An 18925-nucleotide genomic window follows, 5' to 3' on the forward strand; every position below is an offset into this window, starting at 1 on the left:
CTTGGAGAGGGACATCATGTTTGGGAGAGTGGAGGGATGGTGCAGGAGAAGAAGACACTCAATGAGGTGGATTGATTCTGTGAGTGGATCGGTGAGAATGTGTTTGAGACAGTGAGGTTGGCACAGGATAGAACGGCGTTTAGGGCTGCTGTACATAGGGTCGCTATGAGTCGCAAGTAACTCGATGGCACATAACAACAACAACATTCACCAAAGTACCAAAAATAATCCCCTTTAAATCACAGCAGTAGGGGGCCACCTAGTGTGCTTTTCTCACTTTAGCACTTTCAAGGGGATGCTGGTCCTTCTCACCTTCATATGCTTTGCACAAAACTGTTTTGAGTGTACCTTAAGCATAGAAGAACATCTCAATACATGCTGATTAGAAGATAGCCTTAGATAGTTCAATTACCAGGCAGTCTTTTCTGTGCTTTGGCTATACAGACACTCCCCATGTGACTAACATCTGTACCTAAGTGTAGTTTTAATTCCCTGCTGAGAATTTGTCTTTCTATCCCAGATATACTGAATTAGAATATACATTTTAATAAGATCCCAAAGTGTTTCTTGCACAGATGTACCATGGACAAATTGCAGATTTGACTCCAGGCCACCACAACAAAGCATGTTTGTTTATTTGTTTCCCAATGCATATAAAAGTTTTATTTACATTATACTTTAATCTGTCAATGCACTGGGGATAACATTGCTGATGTCAGATGGATCCTGGCTGAATGTAAGGAACACCAGAAGAGTGTCTATTTGTGCTTTATTGACTATGAAAAGGTATTCAACTGTGTGGATCATAACAAGTTGTGGCTGACATTGTGAAAACTGAGAGTCTCAGAGCACTTAATTGTGCTCAGGTGAAACCTATACCCGGACCAGGAAGCTGTTGTGAGAAGAGAGCTGGGGAACAATGCATGGTTTAAAATTAAGAAAGGAGTGAACCAGTGTTGTATCCTCTCTATATACCTATTTAATCTGTATGCTCAGCAAATAATTCAAGAATCTGGGCTCTGTGAAGAAGAATGTGGCACCTGGATCAGAGGGAAACTCATCAATAACTTGAGTTATGCAGATGACGCAACCTTGCTTGCTGAAAGTGAGGACCTGAAGCCCTTGTTGCAGAGGATGAAAGAATGCAGCCTTCAGTATCGATTGCATCTCAATGTCAAAAAAAGATTCTTTCGTACCACAGGACTGATAGGAAACATCATGATGGATGGAGAAGAGATTGAAACTTGTCATTTTGCTTGGATCCACAATTAACACCCTTGGTACCAGCAAATGGATGGAGAAGAGATTGAAACTTGTCATTTTGCTTGGATCCACAATTAACACCCTTGGTACCAGCAGTCAGGAAATAAGGAGACACATTGCACTGAGAAAGTCTGCAGTTAGGGAGTTCTCCAAATTATTGAGGAGTAATGATGTCAGTTTGCGGACTATGGTGCATCTGATTCAGGTCTTTCTGATCACTTGCTATACATCTAAGAGCTGGGCAATGAATAATGAATGATGACAGAAGAATAATTAATGACTTTGAGCTGTCGTGTTGGAAAAGAGCACTAAACATTCCATGGACGGCACAAAGAACAAACAACTATGTCTTGGAGAACATGCAGCCAGAGTGCTCTCTGGGCATATTGCTAGCTGGGGCTATTCCTTAGAGAAAGACATGATGCTGGGAAGGGTGGTGGGTTGGTGAGGAGAGGAAGATCCTCGACCAGGTGGATTGACACGGTGACTCCTGCAATGGGTTCTTTTGTGTCAGGAAGTGCGAGGATGGCACAGGATAGGATGGGTTTCAGATCTTTTGTTCATATGGTCGCTATGAGTTAGTTGTACTCAACTCATTGCCACTTACCAACATAATCTTATCAAAGACTTGGTGATGGTTGACATAATATGTTGGGCTGCTAACCATGAGGTCTGTGGCTCAAATCTGTCTGTCACTCTGAGTAGGAAAGATGAGCAATAGCATTATAAAAAAGTTTAAAATCTTGTGAGAAGTTTCAAAATGCAACAGAAATACACTAAATAAGCATATACAGTTGGGAAAAGGCACTGAGAGACTTGTTCAATAGAAGTTTTTAGTAAGTTCTTTTCATAAATTTATGAGAAAAGGCAAGCCCTGTACAATGAAGTGAAGTGCAGTAAAGCCGGGGATGCCTGTGGGTCCTGAGGTGCTTCTTATGTATACATTTACTATAGCTGGTTGAAATGCAAATATTTTTTCTGGGGGGCTTGGGGGTTAAACCACAATGAACAGACTGTAAGCCCTGCTTTAAGTTTAATTTGTAGGTTAGTTTGACCAGGCACATAGGTTCTTACCTTAATGAAAGAAAAATAATCTTTTCAATCATTTTAAAAGCTGCATGTGCAGTTAGTGAAAGTGATTGCAATGAAGAATTTCCTACCAATGGAAGTTGGTCTGTCTGTTCAAAGAGAGGACAAATGTACATGATGTAAAAGGACACCAAGGAGTTGTCCTTCAGTGGGTAAGACATTTTCACCCAGGAACTTAATGACTTCAATTTTGAAGTATTTCATCATCAACTGCACTAGCAGCACGATGTGTTACGTGTCGGTGTGCTAAGTAAAAGGACAGAGGCTTAAACCTCCCCTTTGCTCTGTGGGAACAAGATGAGACGTTCTCTTCCCGTAACAATTTACAACCCCGTGGAGGATCACCATGAGTTCAGATCCATCGACGACAGTGGGTTTGGTTTTGAGTGACTAATTTGAGGAGCCCCTGGTGCGTCAGTTATTTGGATCCAGCAGTTTGCTCCCATTAAGATATGCAGCCTTGGGAATTCTGTGGGGCCAGTCTGCTTGCTTTGTAGAGCTGCTGTGAGGTGGAATTTACTGGTCAGTTTGGATTGGGTGGTTAATCTAAAATCTGCCCTTTTAGGAGCTCAGTGTGTGAGGGCTTAACTTCAGTATGTTATCTTGGTGGAGTCTCTAGTGCATTCACTTCTTTTTTAAATGTTTTCCCCCTCATTCTATCTTGCAGTCATTTGAGACCTTCCATGTTACAGCAACTGCTTCGACGTCTTGTTTTTGATGTGCCGCTGCTTAATGAATACTGCAAAATGCCTCTTAAGGTAAACATCTCAACTGATACAGAAACATAGACCAGAGGCCACGGGAAATACACTTTGTAAAACATGATGTCTTCCCAATTGGGAGAGTGAAATCCACATTAATTGGGTTTTCCACTTTTAAGTTAACAGCTAGCAAAGATACAGTCCATAAAATCAAATCTATTTCTGAATGTCCAGGTTGAAGAAAGTACATTTTCTAGATTCATTATCTAGTCCAATTTTCTTTAATTGCTTTCCTCTGCCTACTTGTTATTTAGCAAAGGTTAGAAAGGGATTTGGATTTTTTTAGTTCACTTACCCTAATTACGTTTTCTAGGATATTTCCAATTTCAAAATGCTTTGAAGGCCCTGTGGGCTTGCTTCATTTAAGTACAGAAGCTAAAACGCCCCTTTTCTGCTCCATACAGAACTTTCTTGGTAAAAAGATCCTCTTTTTTGTTGTTGTTGTTTGTTGTTTTTTTTATTTTTTCCTTTAGACTTTTTTTTTTTTAAGGCCAGTTTTAAAAAAAAAAGGTCAGTTTAGTTTATGACTTTCTTTTCTTTGTCAACTCACTCCTGATAAATCTCCCAAATTATAGTCATTTCATCAGCAAAGCTGACGTATCTGCACTGAAAGGGAGGATGGCTGGGCACCAAGGGCAGCTCCTAAAAATGTCTGAGGTCTTTCATTGTACCTCTGAGGCCTCGCCACGTTAGCATGTTCAAGATTAGCAGCAGAGCCAGCCACCCTGAGAGTTGTGATCACCTGGTGATTTCAGCAGACATTTTCTTTCTTTCCCTGAGTAGTCCATACAAAGACTTTAAGAGATTTTACTGCCATAACCAAAATTTCCAGAGGCCTCTCAGAGTTTAACCCCCAGTCTCTGCACCAGGCTGAACACAAGCAGTTCTTAGCAATTCCACAGCCCTCCAGGGCTCATGTCTTCTCTTTGACTATAGAAGTTCTTGTTTTTAATCTCAAAAAGCATGATTTTTCACCATTTATCTTGGCATTGTCTCCTCTGATAGCATGTGCTATCCGTGGGATCCTGAGGAGGTGAAGTGGATACCACTCACTCAGCTCACGTTTGCCTCGAATCGGTGGGATCCAAGAGGTCCTACCTGCCAGGATGAGGCTAATTAGCTGTGTGCTTCTGCCCTCTGCTGGCCAGATGTGGAGCTGCTCTGTCATGGCTGGGAAGTCAGAGTGCACACTTCAGAGGTAGGAAGCTGAAGAAACTAGTAGGAAGACTCTTACAGGGAAGAATCTTCAGGCCAGCATTATCTCCTCTTTCATTGAGAATACCCAGAACTAGAAGCAGATATCTCTGGAGGAATGTTTCCTATCCCAGACTTTTAGCAGCATGTGATGATTATGTTCAGCAAGTAGCCTGTCTCTATTAGGGGCACAGTAGCTGCTAGGGACACCATAGGAGGCACAAGAGTTAAAAAGGCCAGTTCAGCCCAGGTTTGAGCTCATTAGGCCTGGAAGCTGAGCTGTCACCAGGAGCACTTGAGGGCCTCTTTGTAGACAACCCCGTTGTTTCCAACACTGGTCTCATTCTCATGCTCTCTGCTTACTGTTTTATTCTCTCCTGCATGTCTTTGACGTCTGTGGATTTTTCTCTACCCCACTGGTACGATCCAATTCTGAACTTGCCAGCTTCTGACGAATCACTATGAGCAGTGCTGGAAGTATTATTGTCTGCCTTCTGGGTGGGGGAGCTACGGTCTTGCTGTGGAGGAAGAGCTGCACCTCACAGAGAAACTTTTCTGGGGGATTTTTGACTCTCTTTCCCATAAGGTAAGGACAGTGCTTCCTGGACATAAAAGGAAAGCCTTGGGGAACTCAGAACCTGCTAGTTACAATAAAGAACAAATACTAACCCTGCCCTTACCATATGCTAATACTCCAAATACTTTACAAGCATGTTACATTAAGCCTTCCCGAAACGCTCCAAAAAGAAACTCATAATTTTTCACTTACAGGTGAGGAAGAGTCTCAGAGAAGTGCAATAACTTGATGAATTTACTATGCTCATAAATACTGCTTGGTTTCAGTCTTGATGGCTTGCCCTCTTCCTTTGTTTCTTCCCGACGTGGTATGGGCCCTATTTGGCAGGCTTTATTGGGCTGAAGCCAAATAGAGACAGACATCCCAGCTGTGCTTTGAGGTTGAGATGTGGAATTGGCAGCAGATTTTAACCTGCTCTGGTGGAGAGTCTTTGCAGTCACTCACTGCATGTGGACTGTAAAATCAGGACCTCTAACTCCCAAGCCTTACTGAACAGTGTCTGGCTTAAGTACAACTCAAAGCTCTCAGACTATGCCCCACTTCTCTTAACATGCTTTAGGTAGACCTGTGGGACGATCAACTTGAAAGGCAGAAAATAAATTGACTTGGATTTTCTCAGAGAAATCTGAAGTATGTGTATAGGTTATCACTTGCACGTTTCTTTCCTATGATCTAAGTGAATCAAAAGGTACTCTCAACTCCATGTTCCAAACTAAAACCCGGCCTACGCCATCAAGTTGATATCCACTGACAGCAACCCTGTAGTACAGAGTAGAAGTGCCTCATAAGGTTTCACGGAAGCAGACAGCTTTATCTTTCTCCTACAGAATGGCTGCTGGATTCACATTGCCAGCCTGGTGCCACATGACAACCACAGGATCACCAAAGCCCCTCCACCACATTTCATTAGGCTGAAACTCATGCCTGGCCAGGTTCAAGAGGAATGGCTGTGACCCGTGTCAGCTGGTGCTGAGGTTGGCAAAGTTTGAGACCACCTCCATCATGGACTGGGTCATTGTCTATAGCTACTTCAGGGCCACAGAGTTACAGATTTTGCTGCTTTACTGAGAAACACTTTAACTTCTTGAAATTAATTATTTGGAAGAGAATTCATTTAAACCTTTAAATTTTTTTCAACCTAAAGTGAATGTGGACCTGAAGACTTTACTTCCTGTCATTTTGCCTGTTCTTAGCATTTGCATGTGTTTCATTTTTATACCAAGTTAATATTCCCTGGTGGTATAGTATTTTAGGAAGTTGAGCTGCCAACCCATAATTCAAGTTTCCCTGGTGGTTTGGATCCACCAGTGGCTCTGAGGGAGAGAGATGGGCAGTCTCTTCCGGGGGAATTGACAGCTTCAAGAACTTCAGTGGCCAATCAGCTATGAATCAGGTCTGACTTGATGGCAAGGAGCTGAGTTGAACTTGTAATATTTCTGTGTGGTGACTTTGCTTGTAGTTTTTCTACTAATGTGGCCTTTGTTGTTCTCCACAGAAATACGACCAAGATCTCTTCCGAATGGCCCTGCCTTGTCTCAGTGCTATAGCCGGGGCCTTGCCACCAGATTATTTAGATACCAGAATTATAGCCACATTGGAGAAGCAGGTCTCAGTGGATGCAGAGGGGAATTTTGACCCCAAACCTATCAACACCATGAAGTAAGCCCAAGATCGTCTCTAAATGGGTTCAATGGGTTACCCAAAAGCCAATATTTCTTCTGCAGAGTTTTGCAACTCCATTAAGCTTCCCCTTTCCCCTCCTAGCAAACACTATTCATCATCCCTGTGACACCACAAGGCACATCAGGCACTGGGTTTTGAGGGCAATTTTTGAAAGTTTAATCCATCCCTATTGATTATATACTGCATTATTATGCACTAGGAAGTTTTTTTAAGCAGAGATTGGTTTCTTTTTCATAAGGGATGGATGTCCTCCACAGAATAAGTGTCGCCAGCAGCACTTCAAGAATGACCCTGACAAATGATGCAATTAATTTATTAATAAACTTTTGACAAAAATCTTCACTCTTTGTGAATTAGGCTCGTGCATTTCTAATGGCACCACACGTCAAAAACAGCTCTATAAATAGCTCTCTGCTGTGTTTGGCCAGTTGTTGAGGTACAGTGGCAGGACGGGGGGGTCCTTATTTGAGAAGGTGGACCTGGTCTCGGCCATGCCTGCCAGTGGATTCAATGTTGGAGGAGCTCTACTATGATTCCTTCCCTTGACTCTCCACCATTCCTCACTGCTGCCTGTTAAAACATACAGTTCACTGAGTCAGTTCCAATTCACGGCAACTCCGTGTGTGTCAGAGGACAGCTCTGCTCCATATGGTTCTCAGTGACTAAAGTTTTACAAGTTGATCTCCAGTCCTTTCTTCTAGGTGGACTTGAACCTCCAGCCTTTCAGTACAGTGAGTGCATTTAACTGTTCCCCTCTCCCAAGAGACTTGTATAACACACGGAGGTGTATCTCCATTTTAAACAAAACACAGCTCAATTTTGAATTACGACATTTGTCCCTGTGCCTCATGGGGCAAAGTTTTTCTCTTCCAGGTGCATATTAAATGAAGAGCTCCAAAACTGATTTAGAATAGGCAGCAAAAACTTTTTTTTAAGCAGCTAACTCTTTCTGAGGCCGCTGGGCTTTTATGGTGTGGCAGCTGTTCTTAAATGGCGTACCACAGTACAGGGGCATAGCGTGAGCCCCTCTGGTGTGCTGCCAGCTTGGATAACATAGAAAACTCGTCTTTGGGATAATTAAGTATGCATTCTAATAAACAGACTCTTGAGATGAACGATTGCTGGGAAATAAAGTTTGACCTGTTGTCGGGAGGAGATAAGGAGTGTGTTGTCACAGTAAACCAGGGTCAAAAAGAAGGCGAAGGTTGGCTGGACCGCTTTCTCCTGTGCGAATGAATATATGCGTGCTGGAGGATGCCAAAGCGGATGAGGGGATGCTTTTACAAATACCATGAACCAAAGGTATATTCTAGTGCTAATTGTATATAAATGATAAGTGGTTCCATATTATTTTAAGAGTCTGGATTCTTCACATATACCTCTGGCATCAGTTTTTTACTTTGATGGCACACAACAACAGCAACAATGTGAATAAAAAGAAATAGCTCTACTTTTCGTTCTTTCGGCACCACCATGGCAGTCGGCAAGAACAAGCGCCTTACAAAAGGTGGCAAAAAAGGAGCCAAGAAGAAAGTGGTTGATCCATTTTCTAAGAAATATTGGTATGATGTAAAGGTGCCAGCAATGTTCAATTTAAGAAATATTGGGAAGACATTAGTCACAAGGACTCAAGGAACCAAAATTGCATTTTATGGACTTAAGGGTCGTGTTTTTGAAGTGAGCCTTACTGATTTGCAAAATGACGAAGTTGCATTTAGAAAATTCAGGCTAATTACTGAGGATGTTCAAGGCAAAAACTGCCTCACCAACTTCCATGGCATGGATCTTACCCGGGACAAAATGTGCTCCATGGTCAAAAAATGGCAGACCATGATTGAAGCACATGTTGATGTCAAAACCACCGATGGTTATTTGCTCTGTCTATTTTGTGTTGGTTTTATAAAAAAAAAAAAAAAAAAAAAAAAAAAAACGCAACAATCAGATTCGGAAGACATCTTATGCTCAGCACCAACAGGTCTGCCAAATCCGGAAGAAAATGATGGAAATCATGACCCAGGAGGTGCAGACAAATGAAAGAGGTAGTCAAGAAATTGATTCCAGACAGCATTGGAAAAGACATAAAAAAGGCTTGCCAAACTATTTATCCTCTCCATGATGTATTTGTTGTTGTTGTTGTTGATGTTGTTATGTGCTGTCGAGTCGCTTGCGACTAAAAATGCTCAAGAAGCCCAGGTTTTAATTGGGCAAACTCATGGAGCTTCATGGTGAAGGTGGGAGCTCTGGAAAAGCCACTGGAGATGAGACAGCTGCTAAAGTTGAATGAGCTGATGGTTATGAGCCACCAGTTCAAGAATCTGTTTAAAATTCAGCCTTTTAATAATTGCAAATAAAAATTATTATTTGTGGAGAAAAAAAATAAATAGCTCTGACTACAATACCAAAAAAAGGTGACCGAGTGTGGAAATTATTGAGCAATACCATTAATATCACAAGAAAGCAAGATCCTGTTGAAAATTATCCAAAAATGACTGGAACAGCATATTAGCAAAGAACTGATGTGCAGATTGGGATTAGAAGAGTCTGTGGCACTAGGGACATTATAGCCAATGTTAGATGGATCTTGGCTGAAAGCAGAGAGTACCAGAGGAATGTCTATGTCTCATTGTCTATGCAAAGGCATTTAACTGTGTGGATCACAACAAACTGTGGCTGACTCTGAAAAGAATGGGAATCCCATAACATTTGATTGTGCTTATGAGAAACCTATACTTGGACCAGGAGGCAGTTGTCAGAGCAAGGAAACACTGCTTGGTTCAAAATCAGGAAAGGTGTACACCAATAATGCATCCTATCTCCATATCTTTTCAATCTATGTGCAGAACAGATCACCTGGGAGGCTGGGCTCTGTGAGAAAGAATGTGGCATCAGGATTGGAGGAAGACTCAACAACAATCTACATTATGCAGATGACACAATGTTGCTTGTCAAAACTGAGGAAGACCTGAGGCATTTGCTGCAGAAGGTCAAGGACTGCAGCCTTCAATATGGACTGATGCTCAAATTCAAGAAAACAAAGATTCTCACCACAGGGCCAATTGGAGAAGAGATTGAGATTGATAACGGCTTCAGTTTGCTTCACTCCACAATCAACACTCTTGGTACCAAGAGCCAGGAAATCAACAGATGAATTGCATTGGGAAAAATCTGCTGTCAGGGTCCCCTGCAGAGTACTCAAGAGCAACAATGTAAGTCTAGAGACTAAGATACATCTGCTCCAAGCCATGTTTTTTGCAATTACTTGCCATCCATCAGAAAGCTGGGCAATGCCTTTGAGTTGTGGTGCTGAAGTAGTGTATTGAATGGCTAGAAGGACAAACAAGTTCATCCGGGAGAGGGTGAAACCAGGCTGCTCCTTGGAAGCAAGGATTCTGAAGCTTCATCTGACATATTTTGGGCACCTTAGAGAGGGACATTATGCTTGGGTGGTTGGAGAGACAGCACAGGAGAGGAAGACTCTCAATGAGATGGATTGAGTCAGTGACTGGGATAATAGGCATAGGTGTGTCAGAGACAATGAGGTTAGCACAGGATAGAGCAGAGTTCAGAGCTGTTGTATATAGGGTCACTATGAGTTGCAAGCAACTCAAAGACACATAAAAACCACCTTATATAGAAAAGAACCTTATTAAAAGAATTTTCATTATGAAAATCTAATAAAACACTGAATAGCCAGGTCCCAGCAAGGGCAGGAGGGAGGGAAGGGCATGAAGCAAGAAGGACAAAATGGACAGTTGTCCAGAATCGCTTTGGGATTATTCATCTTGGTCTGTTTTCTGCACTTGTCTTACCAAAATCACAGTTTAAATTCCTGGAGAGATAATCTGATGTGACTAGTCATGGGCCCATTCCTTGGTAACAAGTCACATAACACTACAGGCAATGCCAGAATACTTATTTCTCTATTAAAAAAAAATGGAGGTGCTGTTGCCAAAGTAAAGACAAAAGCTGCTGGGCAAGCAAATAGCAAGCATCTACTTCCCCAAATTATAAAACATAAGCCACAGAACCCCAAGTACAGACAGCCACTTTTTTGATGTAACATTTGATCTACCTATTTCGGTCATTCCCAGATTGGAGCTGTGGGCTTGTGACTAATTTCTTTTGGTTAAAGGTTTTGGGGTTTTTGTTTTGTTTTGTTTTGTTTTCATCTGATCTGGGCAGATCAGTTTTAGGAGCCACCAGGGTCCTTTAGAAACCACGAGGACCTTGAGCAGCTGGAGACGGCTGTGTGTACAGTGAAATGTCCTTTATCTGGCATGGATGCATGTCGTCTGCCCTGGCCAGCCACTCTGTTTGCTCAGATGTGACACTGTGTTTGGAATCCAGGCTGGCTTTGGGATTAGCTGGTTGATTGGTTTCATCTTCGCCCGGCTGATTGTTGATTCTGGTCTTCTTCGGCAGTATGGCTCCGGCATTGATATGTTGTAATATTTTTCCCCCTTTGACTTTTCACAGTTTTTCCTTGCCTGAAAAACTGGAGCACGTTGTCACCAAGTATGCCGAGCACTCACATGACAAATGGGCCCGTGACAAGGTAGGGATCATCATCCAGCTGACAATTGTCGGGGAGAAAACAGACAAAGAACATGAAAGGGTCGAATTTTGGAAACCTGCCTGATTTGTCCAAGTGACAGACTCGCTGTTCTCAGAGCATCCTTTACTCCCGAGCAGCCGTTTCCTGGGATCGATGGAGGCCGCTGGAATAGGCAGCTTCAGCTGGTGTGGCTGCTTTCATATCTTTCCAGAAAATATCCGTCCTACCGTGTTAACTGTTTTCTTATCGCCTCATCTCCTCGAGCCTGTGCCAAAGCACGTGCTCATGGATGTTTGACATAAATACTTAGTATTGTTGGGTTTTGTACCGTCAAGCTGAAACCAACTCATATCTGACCCTCCAGCAGGTTTTCAGAGGCGGTAAACCACATGGAAGGAGACTGCCCATCTTTCTTCTGTGAAGCAGGTGGTAGATTTGAACCTTCCACCTTGGGGTAGTCAGTGCAACTCCTTACTACCAAGTCACCAGAGCTTGATGGGCTTTTATTTCCTTTCTTGTCAGAAAAGGAAATACTAAATGGAAAGTTCCACACTTGCCTTTTTCCAGGGAGCAGCATATTCTAGGAAGGACATGGGATCTTCTTGCCATGGTAGCAGCAGCAAAACTTCCAGACACTCCCTTATTAATAAGCCTGTCCATCTGGTGTTTAAAATTCCTCACCACATGAGGTCAGGCTGCTTAATAAGTTTAATTGCTCTGTCAGCCCTTTAATGCTTGGCAGGCAAAGTGAGAGGACTGTGCCAAAGACATCCAGGATTCCTGTGGGCAGCCAGTGAAGGATCGGCCGTGGCACAGCTGCAGCTTACAGCCTGCAGCAGGAGACTGGTCTCTGTGGCCTGACCACAAAAACCCGCCTCCACTTAATGCAGCCTCGGATGAGGGACATCTTTAACCCCCTGACTCAGCACCTGTCCTGGTAGGAGCTCAGCTCTGACTCAGGAGTTTGGGTCTGATGCTAACAACGTTCATTGTAATTACAGGCTAAACTAATGCCTCATGATTCTAAACAGAGGTTGGAGAACGTATTCCATAAAGGCCCAGCCAGTAAACAAACTAGAAAGGTTTCCTGTGGGCCTGTCACAACTACTTATGTCTGCTGTGGTAGCGTGAAGGCAACCCATTGGCAAACGAGTGTGTATATTATGCACAAACCCTTTATTTACAGAACCAGATGGCTGGCCTGGATTGCATCCATGGGCCATATTATACTGGCCCTTGCTCTGGAGCATCTGTGCTTTCTAAGAACTTTTACATATAACTCTTTGGTAAGCATACTAGAGAGAAGGGTGCTCTGGTGGCCTAGAGGTAAAATGCTTTGCAGCAATCCCAAAGGCACATGGTTCAAATCCTCCAGCTACCCCATGTAAGGAGTATGGGCAGTCTCTTGTATGACTTGCAACCTCTGAAAACCTGCTAGAGGGTCAGCTGTGAGGTGGTTCAAGCTCAAAAGCACACAACAATGACAACATTAAAGAAAAGTCACACCTCTAAATGCATAGCCAGTCACTAACACGGGATTTTACCATCTAAGTCTCTCCTCTTGAATTCAGACTGTCCCCATGCTGCGGCTTCAAATCTAATCTGCTGTCAATGCTGACATCATCTCTTGCCCATATTATAGTGATAATCTCCTAACTTGCCTCCCAGATTTATTTTTCCCCCAACTCTATGTACTACAAACTATAGTTTCTAAATGCAAATTATGTTCCATTTTACTGCTATTCCTCGTGGGCAGTCTTTCCCCTTTGTTGAAAACCCTTGAGTGGCTCATAGCTCTGGCCTCTTTTCACTTCACCTTCTAATCTTCAGCAACACTGCCCTCTTATAGGCCCTGCACTACATGTCCCCGAAATGCCTCTTAGCCTGAATCAGGTTCTCATCTACATTCACATAGATGTTCACACCGTTCATTCACCCGTTGATCTTTCAAATATCAGTCAAAGAGTGTACTCATTGGATGCCCCTTACACACATTTCTCAGCTTCAGGTTTGTTAGTACCTTGTTATGTTGTTTTATCATATTTTGTAACAGTTCTCAGTTATGCCTTTATTAGTGGTGTTATCTCCCTAACACTAAACAGTAAACGTCATGACAGCAAGGATACATGGTGACTCACCATTGCTGGATAGACACTGATTAAACAGAAAAAGAGCAGCTTCCACGCCTTCAAGAATATAGCCCTCTTGTTGTTGTTGGGTGCCACTGAGTTGGAATCAACTCATAGCTGACCCTCCGGCGGGTTTTCAGAGGCAGTAAATCACACAGGAGGAGGCTGCCCATCTTTCTTCCCCACGGCAGCTGGTGGATTCAAACCACCTGACGTTAGGGTAGCAGCACAGTTCCCCACCGATAGGCCAGTAGAGCTCCAATAGTCCTGTAGGAGATATAAAGTAAACCAGCCGTTAGGTCCAGGTTGTCAAGTACTGCACTAGAATGTGAGAACAGGGATATATATGTAACAGGACGACTCTGGAAAGCTTGGAATGCTCTCATTTTGCACAGTGTTGATGGTCAAGAGGCCTAAGCTTAATCAGCTGCCTCTGCAGTGGGCATCGGGTCCGTGTGGTGAATATCTGCTCCATGTAGTAGGCATCTGATCTGTGCAGTGGCCATTGGGACTGTGAATTGGGCATCTTGCCTGTGCACGGGGCATCTGGTCCGTGCACTGGGCATCTAGTCTGAGCAGTGGGCTTCAAGTCCAGTCCCCACATTCCTTTTAACCTTGCTTTCTGTTCTTGCCTGTGAGCATGACATACTGACCTGAGAACATTGTTCTCTGAGTGTTTTTAAACCATCCTTCAAGTTTAAGTGAGCCTGAAATACATGCAAGTAAGTGGAAAAGACAGCAACTAAAGCAAGAAGGAATAAAGGAGCAGAGTTCAAGATTCAGAACGCAGAAAGTCTGACAGCTTTAATGGATCAATTAGAAGGCACTTTCCCAACTCTGTCACTGTCTATTATTCTACTTGTCCATTGAAAATAGAAGCAGGCACTGGGGTCATATAATAGGACTATTTTAGTACCAAGGATATTCGAACTGAGAATGTTTCTACAGAGTCAGAATGGATGGAAATATGGCATTTCCTTGGATGAGAATGTGAAGACCCACCCATTGATAAGGCCTTTCAAGACATTAACTGAGAAGGTAAGGAAGGGGTTGCTGGTAGCCCTCTGTGTGGCATCATTGTTTTTCTTTCTTTGGGAATTGAGTCAAAGGGTGAGGTGAGATGAGTTCAGGGCACATTCACTCTCAGATTCCTTAAAGACTTGCCAGGGCTCCACAAACTACCAGTGGACTTGCCAGTCCGCACCCTCAGCAGCTCCAAGACCATTGCTAAGAGCCCAGCCTCATGTAGCTTAAGTGGCTCTGAGAACCCTCTGAGGAGAGAAACGGGTATGGTTCTGCACCCTGAACCTCAGCTGCGGTGCATGTTGACTTCTCTTACAACAGGGTCAGGAAGGTATTAACACTGCTGGAAAAAAACAAAGCGTTTCTGAATTCTTTCCAAAGACATAGAAGAAAAGAGTGGAAAAGAGAATTCTCGAGTAAATACTGGAAGGTCACTTGATTTGAGGTACTTTAAGGAAAAAATGTAACTCAGCTCTAAACCTAGTAAGAATTCTTTCTACGCTTTAGCCCAGTGTCACAGTTAAAAGATGATGTGCACACTTCAATATATATTTTAAGCATCTTTAAAATTGTGTCTAGTCCAAAAGCATGTTCTAAATTCTGTTTCTCAGGCTGAGATGAGAACAACTGATGTGTGTCAGGTGAGATTCAGGAAAGGAGGCTGGAGTGAGCCAGCACCTGTCCTTGGTAGGAGGTGAGGACAGCTTCCTTAAGGCGTATGACCAGAAAGTCAGCTAGGGTATGCTCTGCAAAGCTCTTATGCTCAAATGTTCTTCCAGGAGAAAGAAATTTATCGCTGGCCTGCCCGAGAATCCCTGAAAACCATGCTGGCTGTGGGCTGGACTGTGGAGAGGACCAAAGAGGGAGAAGCATTAGTTCAACAGCGAGAAAATGAGAAGCTTCGAAGCATGTCCCAGGCCAGCCAGGTACAACAGTCGTATCCATGGACTCTTGGTCAACCAAACCCACAGAGCATTAGGGAAAGCTGTCCCTGGGAAATCCCAGTCACCTAACCAAGATGCGCCCTAGAGGGGTCATTTGGGGACTGTATACATCTTTGACAGCTGAAGTTGGATATACTGGCAAAAAGAAGGGAAATAAAGCAAGCCCAGTAAGTCTGCCTTTGCCTCCCTAGGGCAACAGCTACAGTCCAGCTCCTGTCGACCTCTCAAACGTTGTCCTCTCCAGAGAACTCCAGGTCAGTGAGACCATTCAGTGTGTTCTTTAGAATAGCATCGCATGCTCTAAAGACTCTCAAGTGCAGGGCATATTGCTTTCCTAAAAGTTAAAGGGGGGGACATAAAAAGAAAATTAATACCCAGAACATATCACCACTAAAGTATAAAAATCAATGAAAGTCTCATGATGCAAAGACCATAGGACAAATCTTAGCAGACTTAACCAATTGCTTGGGAAAGCACAGCTTTATACTTCTACCCAGGATGCCACAACAGGTGATGCTGTGATAAAAGGAAGGGCAGCCAATTACTGTAAGGAAATGCAAAATCAGAAAGAGTCTATGAGTCAGGAGAGAACCGGTGAAAAATGAACTTTTTCATGGAGCAGCCATGCTTGTTCCTATAAGCCCCTCTAACCACAAAGATGAGAGATGGCCCGTGTAACCCACAGCAGATTCGTTCACTTCCCCCATGACTGTGCCACATCATTTCAGGATGGAAGGCCAGACAGCCGAGATGGCATTAAAATCCCTAATCTGCCTCCAGAAAGCATTGGGGCTTCAGTGGTAGAATTCTTGCCTTCCATGCAGGAAGTCTGGCTTGGATTCCCAGTCAGTGTGATTGGGCATAGTTGCCACCCATCTGTCAGTGAAAGCATGTGTGTTGCTGAACAGGTTTCGGTTGGTCTCCCAGATTAAGAAATAAAGATCTGACTATCTTAAAAAATAATCACCCTTAAAAAAAAAATCATCACCCTCTAAAATCCCTTTGTTATGGTTGTTGTTGTTATTGTTATCAGGTGCCATTGAGTCAACTTTGACTCTCAGAAACCCAACGACAATAGATGGAAACCATGCTTGACTCTGCTCCATCCTCACTCTCTCCACTAGACTCAATCCCCTTATTACCATCCAAGAAAATCTCTCTAGGTCAGTGCATCCCACTGTGCATTGGATCACCATAATTCAGGGCCACCTTGACAGCAGCTGACAAAACCTGCCTCTCACCTGTCCTCCCCTGTCCACATGAGCAGCCGTTGTCTGCTGTAGCTATCAAACCAAACCTTGGAGTCCATTCCTTTCCATAGTACATGCTTTGCTGCAAGTCACTGTGTTGAGGGTCTAGAAAGACTGAATTAATTCTAATCAGGAAATCCCTTTTCATACCAGTTTTATCCAAGATGTGATTTTTCTTTGTTAAGCTGGTGTCTTCCAGAGGTGCTAGATTTCCCTTCTCCCTCTCCACTTGACCCTGTACTAACGACTCCCTGTCTTACGGGAGGAGTCTGGGCCCAAGACTCTTTTCAGCCTCAAGATGCTGAGCCGCTGTGATAAATAAAGCCCAGTCAGGCGCAGTTTAAATTGGAAATGTGTGTCTCTTGCAATACATCAAACTGCAAGGATAATAAGTTATAAGGGCAGGACAGAATCAGAAATTGTTTTCTGTGTGTATGAGAAGATATAAAACTAATGAGGTGCATAAGCACAGGCTAATTAATGATGGGAGACACTTAGCAACTGCTCTTAGCATTTGAGGATGCTCTGTTCCTGAGGCTGCCTGAAATAGCTTGGCAGAAAGAAACTCATTTTTCTTGTTTTCTTTCTCACTGACTTTGTCCTACACATAACACAGGGAATGGTGGAGGTTGTGGCTGAGAACTATCACAATATCTGGGCCAAGAAGAAGAAACTGGAACTGGAGAGCAAAGGTGAGCCCAGTTCCCAGCATCCTCCACTGGGGGGCAGCTACGGTTCCCAGAAGTGCAAAGAGCCAACTTGACCATGTCTCACCTCCCTGAACTCAGGCGGTGGCAGTCACCCTCTGTTGGTGCCATATGACACATTGACTGCCAAGGAGAAATTCAGGGACCGAGAGAAGGCACAGGACCTGTTTAAATTTCTCCAAGTGAACGGCATCGTAGTTTCCAGGTAAGTCATTTCCACTTGCGCTTCCGTCAGGGGCATGGCAGGATGATATGGAAGTGATCTATTTCCATGTATTTAATTGCCTTAAAAACCAATCCCAGTAAGCAGAAATCCTACAAGAAAGGAGAAGGGTTTTATTTGAGAGCATGACTAATACATAAAAATTTTTAAAAGTCAGATACAGCATAGCATATTATATGTATGTAATTTGAACATTTTATTTTAACATAAAACATATACACACACATTCATACTGCCTGTTATTTGTATATAGTTCCACTGATGGGCACGATTTATAAATGTATAATTCCGCTTCAGAGCTTTGGAACATGGGCTCTATAAATAGTGATAATTTGAGACACACATGAAACACTGTAAATGCAGTTGTATTATGTGTTTGTTGGATTTGTTTTTTAACATTTAAGGGGGGAAAATCTCCTATCCTTTGTCTCATCTGCATACCTAATAAAATTATTTGAGAGCCATCATATTTGGATCTTTGCAAAACATGCCTCTTAGTTTTCATTGTATCAACAGTTCATTTCATGCCCTTATTTTGTTATATGGATTTATAATGATATTTGCATGAAAACAATGAGTATAAATTATGTAAAAACTCTTCGACAAAGGGAGCTGATTCCTGTGAAGACACTAGTCATTCGGAGGTGCAGAGGGCCCAGGAGCACTGCTAGGGTCTGGGCCTGAGCCCCAGATCAATCACTGTGTTCACGGAGGGAATAGAGACAAGCCATTGTTCAAAAAGACAGTAAAGGGAGACTGGTAACCACTACTCTTACCTGGATGGTGAAATTTACTCAACTGGAGAAAATGACCTTCAGGAAAGTCATGTTGCTGTCTTGGATTGTGAAAGCCTGCAGGGTGCATCAGAACTACTGACCTAACATCTCTGCGTATTTCCAGTGACTCACTACCCAGGGTCAGGAAGAACTAGCCCAGAAGGTACCCTTTGTGGTGGTGAAGACATAACACTAATTCTGAAAATAGGATCCCCACTCACTACTGCTACATCAATCATTTTAACAGAACAAGGCAATACTGCATGGCTCAAAATTAGGAACGCTCTGCATCAGTGCCATATCCTTTTGTCGTATCTGTTCAGTCTGTATGCTAAGCAAGTAATCTAGGAAACTAGGCTTTACTGAGAGGAATATAGCATTGGGATGGGAGGAAAATTCATTACAATGCACAAAACACAACAGCTGTGCTTGCAGAAAAGAAAGACCATTTGAAGCACTTATTGTTGAAGTTTTAAGACTGTAGCCTTCAGTGTGGATTTCACTTTGACAAAGCAAAACCTTTCATAACTTGAGCAGTGAATATCAATCATCATCATAAATGGAAAAAAAATATTATCATTGTCACAAATTCATTTTTATTGGATCCACAGTTGACAACCATGGAAGCAGCAGTTTAAAAAAAAAACCAAAACAAACAAACCCAAATCAGAAAGTGCCATACTGCCTTCCATAGTGCCTGCACCATTTTACACTCCCACAGTGAATAAGGGTTCCAGTTTCTCCCCAACCT

At 43.0% G+C, this 18925-nt stretch overlaps 1 protein-coding gene and 1 pseudogene across 2 annotated transcripts in view; both read left to right on the forward strand.

Annotated features, from left to right (window-relative positions):
• The window catches only part of RYR3 (ryanodine receptor 3), a 753100-nt gene that overhangs the window by 604965 nt on the left and 129210 nt on the right, over nt 1–18925 (forward strand). For both annotated transcript variants that reach the window (XM_006883055.1, XM_006883056.1), the window contains exons 49-57: nt 3020–3110; nt 4753–4893; nt 6380–6543; nt 11044–11122; nt 14200–14289; nt 15054–15200; nt 15410–15472; nt 17085–17160; nt 17257–17380. In XM_006883055.1, the coding sequence (XP_006883117.1) occupies nt 3020–3110; nt 4753–4893; nt 6380–6543; nt 11044–11122; nt 14200–14289; nt 15054–15200; nt 15410–15472; nt 17085–17160; nt 17257–17380 (975 nt within the window). The remainder of the gene's footprint in view (nt 1–3019; nt 3111–4752; nt 4894–6379; nt 6544–11043; nt 11123–14199; nt 14290–15053; nt 15201–15409; nt 15473–17084; nt 17161–17256; nt 17381–18925) is intronic.
• LOC102851894 lies at nt 8041–8890 on the forward strand (annotated as a pseudogene).

This window comes from Elephantulus edwardii, unplaced genomic scaffold (assembly GCF_000299155.1).
Source record: "Elephantulus edwardii isolate Elephantulus edwardi_28Jun2011 unplaced genomic scaffold, EleEdw1.0 scaffold00026, whole genome shotgun sequence".
NCBI lineage: Eukaryota > Metazoa > Chordata > Mammalia > Macroscelidea > Macroscelididae > Elephantulus > Elephantulus edwardii.